Below are 13,705 nucleotides of genomic sequence, written 5' to 3' on the forward strand. Positions count from 1 at the left end.
TTGTCCACCGTTCACCAAACTCCATATATTCTAATATGTAACTTTATTTACCTTCAGTAAAATACCCATTTGTTCATTTTTACTCTATCAACACTTGATTTGCATGCCTTGTGTGTTTTACGACAGTCGAAAATTTGGCGGATTTTGGCGCCAATCGATTCCAACTATTATTGCATAGCGGTTGGAACACAGTGACGTCATTTCAACTTTTTCCAGAGAGGTGGGTAAAAGTTGCCCAGTTGGTAATCATTTTTTTAATATATCCATTCTTTTAGAGGCAGGAGCGCGCTCCTGTACATTTTATAAATCTCCAAATTTTTAAAATGTACTGGAAATTTCACAACAAAATCAAAACTGAAAATTGTTCCTATCTGCGCCCGTGTAACACAAAATAATCAAAGTAACAATAGACAGTTCAATTCTATAGGTTGTTTGTACAAAGTCATAAACATACAACACAGTCTTTCTTTTGTAACATACAAACACTTTTGCAGCCGATTGCCTTTTATTTTGAATTTTGACCGAATGTTTCGACCGTATTCAGAGGAGTGCAATCTCAGTTGACATATGATCGCGAACTTCAGAAAAATATATATAACATCAGTCAAATAAATTAGATTAATTTATTAAACTTTATTTGCAAATACAAATATGAAGACTGATAAGTTATTAGTGATTCCTTGATAACACTTTAGTCTGTAACAATCATGAAACAGGATAGTAAAAATATGCATATTACAGTAGGAATATTTTATAATACAATACTGAAATGTTGAAATAAGTCGTTTTTATTCTCACAAAAACATTAAAAAAAATAAAATATTTTGAAAGATCAATGTTGGCCAAGCACAACTAACACTCGGAGATTGATTCACATCGTGTAATCGGTAGTAAGCGCGAAACAATCACAAAATAATCGTTGTTTTTGTTGAACTGTTTTACGCAGAATGCGCGTTGTTCCTCCGTGAAGCGAACCATAAAAACGACTAAATTTCCAAGGAGCAAGTTCTCGCTCAGAAGCGGTTTAGTAAGTGCAAAACTTGTGCTCCACTCTGTACCCGAGAAAGAAATAATATTCGTTCAAAAAATTATGAGAGCAAATTGTCAGCAACAGGTAATTTTTATCCAAAAGTGAAGCCAATTTACACTTACGGGCTTATTTACAATACTGATATAAAATGCCAATGAGTAATCAGTATAAAAAATAAATGTTTTGCTAATATACAACGCATAAAATTGGTGTGTCACTGATGGTAAAAAAATCCACAATATGCTTATTAAATTTATTCATTGGCTTAGCAATATTTTTTCTCACTTAAGTTATCTTAATTAAAAGCAGTTTAATTGTGTTTTTAAGGAATCAATAAAAGTAAATGATAATTATGTATATTTCCATGGAAGTGAGTGAAATTGGATCATGATTTCGATAAAAGGAAAACATGCGTATTATTAGAATTATATGATGAAAAATTATTACTTGTCCAACGTTTAGGTAAGCAAGTTAATTTATTTAATATAGAAATACATTATTTTTTTCCCGAAGATGCTGATTGTGAAATATTTTTATTTTGCTTACAAGTGATGTTCTGATATATTCTATTAGTGAAGCACTTGTACTATTTATAAAAATAGACAAAACGTCATTTATTATTGATTTGAAAAAACACAAGATCGATTCTAAGACGACGCAGCTGAAAGGTCAAGATTACGACCTAAATGATGACTCCAAATATAAAAAAATAATAATTTAATTTTAATAGATTATTTTTCAAAATTATTAATTAAATGAAAATTGTTATTTATTGTTTATTTTATGTATAATAAAATATACAATTTTTAATGCAGTGTTTCAATAACCGCGATTCAATCCTTATATACTTGTAAGAACAACGTGTCTACAACAGTGGTCGGCCAACTATTTTACTCGCTTACCTCTTAAACGACAAAAATATAGTGTGTACCCCTAATATAAACATACGTTTGAAAATAATCAAATTTAGCTTAAATATTTGCATCGTAGATGTCAATTTTTCGTTTATTTGCTGTTTACGATAGTTATTGCAGTTGGCGTACCCTCTGGGGTAACAACTTTGGAGACCACTGGTCTACAACAGCATGGGCTAGAATTGCTGTGACGAAAAGAAGAAACATTCCATTCGATTCAGCACCTGAAGATGATCGCCACATCGCAATTGAAGGCGTTTGTGCAAAAAAAGCCACTTTGTGGGTTTTATATTCATTTTTTTGGGCTTCACCGACTGCTTTGTTTCCTGTTGATGTAGATAAAGATAGTTCTACTACAAAAAATCTTCTTTTGGTTATTAATTCATGAATGACAATAAATATTTTATGAAAACGTTATACACAGAGGCGGCTGGTGAAGAGTTGTGTTTCAGTCGCAGAGAGGTGGGGCCTGGGACTCCACCTTTTTCACTCTGCCACGCGCACGCATCAGCACGGTGTTTTGCGATTGTGCGACTGAGACACAACGCTTCACCAGCCCCTCTGGTTATACATTTTATGAGTACAAAATACCATTGTTTAATGACTTACCGAGAGTACACATTAAGCCAGTATTTATTGCTTTTGTCGTAATGTTTGTATTTTGTAGAAGGCATGCAATATACTATAGACACAATAAGATACCAGTCTTGTGGAACGTTTTGGGTCAATTAAGCTTATATTTAATTTTACACGTGGAACTAAAAATATTTTTGGCAGCATGACCTGATGTTTTGTGATGCTATAGATAAGTTTACTTACAACGCACTTTAGAATAGTACCTTTGTTGTAATGAGTAGGCTTATGATATGTCCTGGTTTTATCGGGATTGTCGACCTTTTTTATTTAGTTCTCAAAATCATCTCACCAATATGTAAAAAAAATCCGAAATTATCATTTTTTTAGCTGTCTTTTTGATATTTCTTTTACAAAAGCAATTTTTTTAAAACATATTTTGCACAATTACTTTTAACTGCCCTATGTTTATAGGCGAATACAATATGCGTGTCTACTGGCGGCAAACAAAAGCGATCATAAAACTACCCAAGACGTACTTTGTCTGCCGCTGGTCAAAATGGCCTGGATAATTCAGTCTATGCCGAAGCTCATAGGGCGGTTAACTATCTTTTGGACTTGATGTATTATTATATTTGTAAAACTAGATTTGTTTCATAACGAAATTTTTTAATTACAATATATAATATGTATATAATACAATAAATGCATCACTTCAGTTCGTTAGTATATAATACAACACGATAATCACAAAAACAATATCAACAGTCACACGTTAGATCGTTTTAAAAAGCACTTTGTAACGTATCCTTCTCACTTATAATAAATACCGTACAAAATTAATATTAATAAAAAGAGATATAAGCACTTGAGATTGCGGTATTTCTTACTCGTGTTGATCCTCAATCAGGAACATTCGATGGCGCTGTGTTCCATTAAATCTATAATTTGCGACGGCTCCGTTTCGGTTTCGTTGATGATTTTGTTTAACCAGTCTTGGGTAGGATTTAGTTTTTCGGCGTCGGTCTTGGACTTGTCGTTGTCATCCGAAGCTGACAATACGTCGTCGTCGTTGTTGACGATGGTGAACGAGCCGGAGTCTTCGTCGGAGCATTTTCCTTTGGATATATCGGGGGAGCTGATCGAATCAGACGAGGTGCTCGCTTGCTTGGTCGTCTGTTTGTGCTCTCTGAACTTCTTGGGAATCTCCTCCGGGGACACTTTGACATAGCACACGCAGTGGTCTACGTTGGTTATCTGCTTGATCGCGTCTTCCTCTATTGCCGCTTCGAAGGAGGAATCCGAATCTTTACTGTCGTTCAGGCATTTGTAAGAGTACATGTGGTCGTCGTCGGGGCTGATGTAGTCCTCCATGACGAAAGCGTCGCCGTCGAGACTGAGCTTTTGGAAGTCGACGGCGCCGAACTTGCGGATCTCATCAAATATCGCGTTCTCGTTCACGAAGGAGATGTCTATCGGGGGCAAGTGGGTGTGTCTGGGGGCGAGTCTCCTGCCGACGGCCTCTATCTGCCTCAGAGTTTGCAATTCTCGTGCTTTCAGCGCGGCATAGATGCGGGCGAAAGATTTTCGCACTTCCAACTTCAACTGAAACACAGTTTATTCGACGTTCGTGAGAAATTGTAATTCAAAACTTGCGCAAGTGACAGTTGTCATACCTCCTGTACGTCGGCCTCCATCTCCGGCTGGAGTGCTCGCGAACGCCGCCTAAGTGAGATTTACGGACGCTCATTTTAAGCATTTACATTATAATTTACAATTATTATCTTTTATTTTTATTCAAATATACTCAATTAAATAACGAAAAAATAAATTTAAAATATTAATAATTGAATTCCCTATTAATTTTAAGTAAATTTACACTGGTTTATTAAAAGGCGACCAAATTTTAATATTTTAATTTCACAATATTATCGTATTATACTTAAAATAGCGGTGCTTCAATTAAAATTAAAATTAAGGAAGCTGCAAAAAAAATATTTCATTTTATATTTTGATAAATTTTATTTCTTCCCCTATTAAATAAAAAAATCCACATTTTTATTACCGCATACAAATTTTTGAGTTAATTAATAAATATACGTATTATTTATTTTTATATGTAAAAATGTCATTTTCATTAATAGGCTCCAAAGTTGCGTATTTGCATAAACGTAAAAAGTTTGAAAAAATCATGCGTTGAAAAACACTAACTTTTACCTTTACGCTAAAAATATACAGGTGACATTTTTTGATTTTAATAACATCTAAGTACCCTCGATCCAAGATATGGACGCTCATCGACACAGTATTGATGACAAATATAATAGTGTGACCACGTGATACGTTCATTTAATTTTTCCTTTTTTAATTTAATTTGTTGAGGAAAACGTAAAATATTACTTTATTACTTATTTTGTTTATTTATATACATACTTGTGCCATCGCCGTCACAATTTTATTGCTTGTGACGTGGATTTTTTATTTCTGAGAAGTGATAATTGTTTTTGCGCCCTTCTATTGATCAAAATTCGATTTGATTACAATTTGACTAATACTCTCATATCAGAAGTCCGTAATAATATCAGTTAAAATAGCTATCATATTTTAAACATAATGAAATATCGAAGTGCAGACAAAAACATAAAGCAATATGCAATATGTGACGCCTGTCTGTGCTTCTTCTTCCGCTTATAAGGTTATAAAACTATAATTAGTTTTAGAACCTTCATTAGGTCAATTTGAGTTTGGTTAATTCGTGTAGGTTAGGTTTAGGTTTGAACTTCAAATGTACTCTTCAAAACTGTCAAATTGAGTTTAATGGACACTTTAGAGCAGTATATATTTTCACTGATGCCTATCAATTAAATTATATTTTCGCTAGTAGAAATATAAATCTACTGATGAAAATGTATTTTTGATTTCACTAGTAAAAATGTAACTTTACCGAAAAATACATATTCACTGTAACATTTATATAGCGCATGTAAATAAAGTATGAAAATGTATGGAAAAGTTGCAATCGTTTAATTTTAATAGAACATGCCAAATCAATTATATTTTCACTGGTAAAAATATATATCTACCAGGGAAAATGAATTTCGATACGATTTCACTGAAATGACTTATTTTTAAAAATATTTTTGGGATAGATTCGAGACTTTTTAGACTTTATTTGAGGAATAACCCTTGAATTTCTGGTTTAGAATCAGGGACGGCATTTCATCTAATCATAGGATCAATAATTCTTTTAATGTTAACTTGCGCAACAGGAATGTTGTGGCCTTATGGTGCTATTTGTCTTCCGGTGATATATTGTTTCTCGTGACCGTTTCATAACAAATATTCATTCAATGCACAGGAGAATCCTTGCGTGTTATTTATGGGGTAACCCTTTAGTTCTAGTCGTAATGAGAGCCTTTGTGTGATCGCACTATTGTCTGGTTTATCATGATGGTGTACCAATGTTATAATAGATAGATACAACATATTTTACACTGTAGTCAAAATATGTCAAATATGCACTTGCGATGAGCCATGGCTATGTTTAATTAAAAGTATAGTTATCTTTATTTTAAATGTTTTTTATATTTTTCTTATTTTACTGGTATATTGTACGTTTCAGTTATATTAAATCGTGTTTAAAAATTAATAATAAATAAATCAATATATGATACTTTCAAAGCATATATTTATACTGTTAATTTGTATACATTCCGCGGATGAATTGTTATTTTTGTCAATTAAACATACATTTATAAGTAGACAGTTTAGTGAGAATTTTGTTAGTACGTATTTGTATTTAATAAATTTATAATATAATAATATAATATAACGTAAAACACTTGTACTAGATACATAGAATATATGCTTGTCATTTTCTACATAAAATAGATTAAAAACGAGTTACAAAAAATGCCATAAGTTAATGCTAAAAACTATTAACAAAATATTCATGTATAGTTAACTAATATATTATTATTATTATATTCGCTTTAAGATTACACAAGGCCAAAATCTGTGCAAACTGTGACGTCACAGTTGTTTTGCTTTTCTGCGCCGTTGGCGGCCATGTTCAGCTCGACGAGGGTGTCCACGCTGTTGATGCTGACGCCCTTCAAGATCTTCTGGGCCGCTAGGCTGGTGAAGTTGAAACTTAAATCGCTAAGACTGGGGAAATTGTACAGGTCGGGATTGTCGTTTTTGTTTTCGTTGCTTAAACTATATCTTTTCTGCTTGCCGCCCTCTAAGCCGTTGATCTTATCCATCGGCGAGTTGATCTCTTTGACCATGGGGCTTTGATCTTGGTATTTTAAAGTTAGGTTTGGCTCTGAGCCGATTATAATGGCACCTTTGCTCTCTGGCTCTATGCCGAGCATCTTAGCTAAGCATTCCGAGCTGAACTCGTTCTGGCAAAACGCTTTCCCGTTGATGGAAGCTTTCTTCAAAAGATCGACACTTTTTAGATCGCTGTTGGAGTTTAATTTATTCTGAGAGCCCAGAGTGTTCTTTTCGTAATATCTCAAATTGTCGATCGATCCCATCAAATTGTCGAAGCTCTTGGTGGGAGTGGCTGGGTTGCTATTTCCCATGGAGTCGAACGCTAATATATTATTGTGAATGGCCGGAGTGCTAGGATTGGACAAAGTTTCCACGGGGTTCTTGAGTTGATTTTTATATACGAACCCATTGTTGGACGGAGTGTTGTTGCCTATTTGAAGCGACAACTTTCTGTTGTTATTCATGGAGACGTCGTTTATGACGTTTTTGTTGAATTTATTCTCTTGAACTTTGAGAGGTTCGTTGTTCGGAAGGTATTGTTCTTGCGATATGTTCTCAGGTTTTTGCGGCTGAGCGCTGTCTATCGCGGTCTCGATCGCACCATTCGTTGGATTTATCGCAATCTTCTCGTCGGCCTCCGCAGACACAGCATTACTGCTTCTCTCATCGTTGATGATGAATATGTTATTCCCTTTAGTGGATTCGGTAATTTTGCCATTTTCGAACGTTATCACCGATCTTGCCGGTGAATTTTGTACATAGACTTTTGTGTTGGTACCCGTTCCGTTTTGAGTAGTCGTATTCGTGGTAACCTTTAGCGTGATCGAATTGTTCGAGTTGGAATTTGTTAGTAATGTCGTCGTTGGAATATCGCGTTTTAACGTGTCGTTTTTCATCTTTGCGGGGGAGCAGCTAGACGTCAGTGACTTTTTTGGAGTCGAGCAAGTTTTTGGGGAGGAATGGGGAGACGAACTTCTGCTGTCGCGCCCCGCTTCGCTTCCGGAAGGCGGTTGTCTGAAACGATTTTTGTGTAAGCTCTTCGGCGAGCTTTGTAAGCTTTGTACTTTTACTAAAGATTGTGCGCGACTTAGAGTTGTACCCGTCTGGCTATTACAATGACTAGGCGAGGGCTTCAGGGTTCGGTCCGAATAGTGCGATTCCAGACTGGAGTGACCGCTGCTGTTTGTTTGACTACTTGGGTAACGTTTCGCCGGAGACGTTTGACTCTCTAATGAAGACGGTCCACTTTTTGAATCCTTCCTTAACGTCCTGAGAGACTCTCTGTTCGTGCTTTCTAAGCTAGAGGGTCCGCTAGTGGACATTAGTTGACCAGAATTTGAAAAATCTCTTTTACGCAAGCTACCGCCAGGACTTTGCCTCAACTGATCGCCGTTCCTTAGAGGAGAGAAGCTGTCCAATGTGTTTTTGCTGTTAGATACTAAAATATTAGAGCGCTGTAAGCTCGCTGAGCATTGCGATGGCGATGGTGGCAATAGACCGGATTCTGTCGATAGATGGCGTCGATGACGCGGCAGCGTCAGCGATCTTTGCGATATTATAGAATCGTCGTAAAATGTCGACAAACAAGACGGATGACTCTGTAAGGATTCCTGAAAATAAAAACGTGCTTTAATATGAGTTATTTTAAAATATGATTAAGTGAGACATACCTTCGAATTAGTCTGAGTGGCAACACAGTGCAGATGAACAGCTTTAGAATTGAACCACTCAGATGGAGGGAATTGTGCAGAGAATGTCTTGATGCTTCCACGACCTTGTTTGCTGCGACCGCTTCGTCTGAAGAGGCGGGACAGCAGAGATACCTTTTCTGTAAGCGACATAAAACCATATAGTCAAGACATTGGTAGTACACCCAAATGCTTATAAGGACATGCGGAAGACTTACTAGGCGAGGTCGAATCTGTGCTTGGAGGATAGTCTGTTGAACTAGAGCTGTCAGCCCTGGAAGAAGGCGGCGGTAGATGTCTGACGGAGGCTGCTCTCTGCGGCCTAGAACTGTTGCTTCCGATGCTGCTGCCCCACAAGCGACCGCTGCCTCTCCTTTCCAAACTTCTGGCGGCTGGGAACGAAGCACTCCGCCTTTTGCCCGTTCTTCCATATAAGATTTTATCGTTGGGGTTTCCTGCAAGGTTTAAATTGAATATTATGTCAAACAAGGGTTTTAAAATTTAGAGCTAATTAAACGGCCGTCACTGGCCGCCTGACACCATTAAAATTCCAGTAGAAACAATGACGTTGTAATGACAGAAACGGCGCGAAGCAAATGCGTTTTTGCGAAAAGGAATCGCCGTGAAGAATTCAGCTCTTACGCTGAAGTTGCAAAGATATTGTGCGTGACAAAAGGAGAACGTTCATGGCGCTCTGTGATATTATTTTCGAAGTTATTGAGTTGAAAAATTGAGAAGTTTTCAAAACGACAGAGTTGCAAGGTACTCGTATAAATTTATTAGTTGGAAAGTTTGCGCTCACGAATACCGTCATTGTCTTTTGATTTGTTATCGTCGCAGAATCAATTTTACGTTTAGGTATTTGATATTTATTTCTGGGTTGTTCTGCGTCACGACAGTTTTACGGTATTCATTACAATGTAAAAATATAAATATTTAAGGCATGAGCGTTTCAAATTATGTATTTCTTAGCATAAAGGCGTCAAAGAATAACGAATGAATTATTTATAGTATTGTTATTTAAATAATAAATTGATGCTTTGAGATTTTTTATGCGTAAAACAATAAAAAAATTGTATTAAAACATTAGCATTAGGAAGATCTTCTAATAAATTAAAATTTCTCTACAGAATCATCAAAAAAATAATCTGGAACATATATGAGGTATTTAAGATAAAGATAAAATAATATCTCACGGTGTACCACAGGGGTCCAAATTAGTACCAATTTTGTTTATAATATATGTTAATTATATAATTAATAATATAAAAAAATGTAAAATTTAAATGCATAGGTGATAATGTTAAAGAAGTTGAAGATCACTTAAATAATGAATAAAGTATAATAGAAATATGGTTAAAAAATAATGTACTAATGATAAGTATATTAAACGCATATCAGTATCGTGTGCTTTAGAGCTAACAGTAGGGACGCAAACCCAAACTTGCCATATCTTTCTAAATTATGAATAATAATGAAATGGATAGCTCTCGAACTGACTGTGTTAACGCAAATATTGTATAGTGAGATATTTCTTTCAGGTTCATAGAGTGCAACTGAATTTAGTTTAATTGCCTTTATAAATCTTTGCTCGTAATTAAGCCAACATCAACAGAAAGCGAGTGAAGATTCTCAACGGTAGGAGTATTCACTATAGAAATTATAAATATATCTGACACGTTTCTTAAATGCCTTTGTCTTTCTAAAAACTTTTTTTCTTAAATAAAATAAATATATATTAATATTTTTATAACATAATTTTACAATTGCTGTTATGTATATACATATAAATATATATAAATAAAATTGCGTCTTTTGTAGTTGTTATAAAAAATAAATAAATATAACACAAAAATACGCTTTTTAATTTTTTTTAATAATTTAATATGTATGTTATTTTACACATTTATATACATATAAATATTATTTAAAAATATGTTTTCGCTACGATTTTATCGCTTAACAAGCAAAAATTTCGATTCCCGGTATTGATTTTTTTTGATTAGCGGCTTAGGAATATTTTGTGCAGGGTCCTAAAGTGTAACTATACAAAAATGCGTAGGATTGTATAAAGAGTTAATATATAGATAATGATTTAAATCTTATGTATGAATGAATGCATTAACCAGAACGATTGATCAGTTGTATAATATATTAGTGTGTAATACCTAAAAGACATGTTTTCAAATCTTAGATGAAACCTATTGTTTTTGATTTTCTATCGGGCTTAGAAGATCGAAATTAATGATTATTATATAATTATAATTCCAATCAATAATCATAAATTAGGTTTTTCCTGATTTTTCTAATCTCATGGATATGCATCGTGATTATTAATTAAAATAAAATTGAACTAGATAGACAATAATATGGATTTGACTGATTTACAGACTAGTCTACCCGTTGTAACGCATTAAACTAACGCCTATCTTGTTGCAACAATAAATAAATAAATAATTATTAGAAACGGTAACTGTTATTGAAATTATTTTATGTGACGTCTGAAGTTAAAAGTAGATATTTTATTAATTTATTTTAATTTCCTATTATATATAAATTTATTCATGAGTTTATCTTAGTAGTACATAAATTTATTATTTTTCTAATTTTTGAAAGTCGTAATATATGTACAATACGTTTGTAAGAATGGCCCAAAAAATAGTTCAAACAAGTAATAAAAAACTATATGATATACCTTTATATAGTTTTGATTTTTGTATGACACCACCGGTTGTTATCTCAATGATTTTGTTTTAGATGACCAAAATGAGTCTAGTAAAGTTAATTGTATTATCAGACATACATGAAAACATATTTAAATATTAAATTGATTATTATAGAAAAATATATTTAATCACTAATAATGTGTAATTATTTTCTGTCTGTGATTATTTATAGACTTTGCATATCCTAATCAAGTATTACCAACATATTATCATACTCTTTATTTATTTAGTCTGAAGAAGTAAGTACTTTGAGATATCATAAAATATTTATGGGAGGGTGATTAAAGCATTAGATGAGAGATCTAGAATATTGTAGCAAACTATGTACCAAGCGACTAATTCATTTATTATAAGAGTAGCGCGAAAACAGCAACGCGTAAACTTGTGCTATCAGTTTTTAGAAATCTTTCACGAGAGGGTAAATGGTAGTATCGCTTTAGTTAACGAGGCTATAGAATATTGTCTATTGGCAACATTTATTATCAAAATTATAATACCAAAAATAAATATTCTGTCTATTAATAATACTTTCCATATCTTAAAATGTATTATATGATAATGAAATCATTTGATAATAGCAGATTGTTAAAAGTTTAAATTGGTGTAATATTTGGCTAAAAATTATTCTTGCGATAATATCTGTCTTTTCTTTTTGTACTTATTTTATTTACTTTTCTCGAGATTGCAATCCTCAGAGACGATATCAGGTAATAAATACTGCTCTTGATTCAATGAAGCATCAGCTTTCTTTCTGAAAGATGTCGCGACCGCAACTACTTGCGATGTATAAAATGCACTAGACATAGGTATTGTGCACGGGCACTTTCCATTCCCGGTTCGCAAAAGCCAAACGGAACCTTTGCCTAGATTCCTGGGTGCCGTTTGAGTGGATTTAAATTTAATGGCATCTCTTTGTTGGAACGATAAGACCTTGGCTGTAGAGATGGTTATCGTCGTTTGTCTAGCAGCTAAAACCACCTCGGTCGCTCGGAGCCATACAGCATCCAGGAAACGCAGAGATAGTTCGAATTATTGATGCGGTCGGGGAGATCATATCCGCGAATATGTTTATTTACGGTTTAACGGTGCAAAATATTTTTCAAAAGCTTTCTTTCGATGTATATTAAAGATAGGACTCACCGCCGCAAATGACGTCAGCGAGGTTTGTCTGTATGCATTGGTGGGTGATGTCACCGTCTCTGATTGTGGATATCTCGCCATAGAGATTGTGCAGAGCTTCCTGGTTGGATAAGAGCAGTCCCCTTGTCGATCCAGTCTCGTTATCTTGCTCGGAAGCGCCGCGATGACGAGACGAAGAACGAGAATGCGATCTGGAGCGCCGGCGTCTAAGAAAGTACCAATCAGTGTAACGAACGCCACTATGCCAAACGTTTTAAGTAAATATTTACTCTGGTGTGACTATGAAATAGCCCCGAGCCGTCTGGTATATCTTCCTCTCTTGCATAAGCTGGGCTAGAGTATCGTAGACCACTTCCGACGAAGGACTCTGCATTGATGGAAACTTGGACAGCAGGTTGTGCTTGATGTTTTCCATTGTGGCGGATTGTCCCTGAGATTGTGTATAGATTATTAAGTGAGTTTGTCGGTATTGAGAGGCTGCGTTTGAAGTGCTATTTACCTGTGATGTTAAATCCATTATGACGTCACAGAGTGCTTCAGGAAGGGGTGTGAACTGGCCTTGAAATGCGGGCGTTACTATGCAATCGTCGATGTCACCTGAAAAAAAAGGATAATAATTAATAATTAAAAATTTAATAATAACACTTGGTGTTATTAACACGTTACCAACTGCTAACGCCACCCACGGTGGCGTCCTCTGACGTATGGGATTTCATTATCAAAAATATGTATTAGGCTATATTTTTTTCAAGTTTCTTCAAGATATGGCAATATAAATACATTCACATATTATCGATATGTGATAAAAATATATTTTTTTCACTATTTTCGACAAAAGAACGTCATTTGAAATGTCGTAAATTTAGCACATATAAATTAGATTTAAATAATATTTTTCATATAAATAAACTTGAAATCATCGACATTATACTTTTAGAAGGTCAACAACAACAACAACAACAAATGACCATGACCTTCGTGTCACTCTGTGTCATTAAAATAAATCGAACGAGAGATGGATATTCTAAAAATAAACAAACACACTTGCATTAAAATAATTGTAATAAGAGATAGATATTTTAAAAATAGACAAATTGTCAACCTTTGATAAAAAATATTTTTTTTTGTAATCGGAGATGCACGACATTTTGTGTTTTTAATCCACCAAGCATGACCTTCGACCTGTCTGGATGCATTTTGAAATATTTAAAAAACACCAGTAGTTTGTCGATAGTAGTCGTAAACGGGCGTCGTGTACACTGTGCTTCGTTACATTTTTCTCGAATAAGTGTTTTCGTTCATGTTTTTTATAATAATATCCCTTTCGATGTTTTTAATTAGCAGTGCATTATAAAG

The 13,705-nt window shown here is 34.4% G+C and overlaps 2 protein-coding genes across 2 annotated transcripts in view; both read right to left on the reverse strand.

Moving 5' to 3' along the window:
• Positions 1–3,165: 3,165 nt before the first annotated feature.
• Positions 3,166–4,328, reverse strand: LOC148228083 (uncharacterized). Its single transcript, XM_088199389.1, has 2 exons — positions 4,194–4,328; positions 3,166–4,122 (listed from the first exon to the last, which is right to left on the reverse strand). Exons 1-2 carry the CDS (start codon positions 4,212–4,214, stop codon positions 3,424–3,426), a joined length of 720 nt encoding a protein of 239 aa, XP_088055515.1. The 5' UTR covers positions 4,215–4,328; the 3' UTR covers positions 3,166–3,423.
• A 1,860-nt stretch (positions 4,329–6,188) lies between these two features.
• Positions 6,189–13,705, reverse strand: part of ko (Stork-head domain-containing protein knockout) — a 160,105-nt gene continuing 152,588 nt past the window's right edge. The window contains exons 5-10 of the mRNA XM_088200178.1: positions 12,849–12,946; positions 12,619–12,779; positions 12,350–12,555; positions 8,702–8,938; positions 8,466–8,623; positions 6,189–8,405 (exon numbers count right to left, since the gene is read on the reverse strand). Of these exons, the coding sequence (XP_088056304.1) occupies positions 6,516–8,405; positions 8,466–8,623; positions 8,702–8,938; positions 12,350–12,555; positions 12,619–12,779; positions 12,849–12,946 (2,750 nt within the window). The 3' untranslated portion in view covers positions 6,189–6,515. The remainder of the gene's footprint in view (positions 8,406–8,465; positions 8,624–8,701; positions 8,939–12,349; positions 12,556–12,618; positions 12,780–12,848; positions 12,947–13,705) is intronic.

This window comes from Plectrocnemia conspersa, unplaced genomic scaffold (genome assembly GCF_051122295.1).
Source record: "Plectrocnemia conspersa isolate PC_06_02 unplaced genomic scaffold, ASM5112229v1 ptg000012l, whole genome shotgun sequence".
NCBI classification, from domain to species: domain Eukaryota; kingdom Metazoa; phylum Arthropoda; class Insecta; order Trichoptera; family Polycentropodidae; genus Plectrocnemia; species Plectrocnemia conspersa.

Excerpts from the sequence above, each read along its gene's own strand:
- LOC148228083 (XM_088199389.1), bottom strand. The coding sequence starts at position 4,214 with ATGGAGGCCGACGTACAGGAG. Across the intron at positions 4,123-4,193 it reads TGGAGGCCGACGTACAGGAG|TTGAAGTTGGAAGTGCGAAA; the intron begins GTATGACAACTG and ends ACTGTGTTTCAG.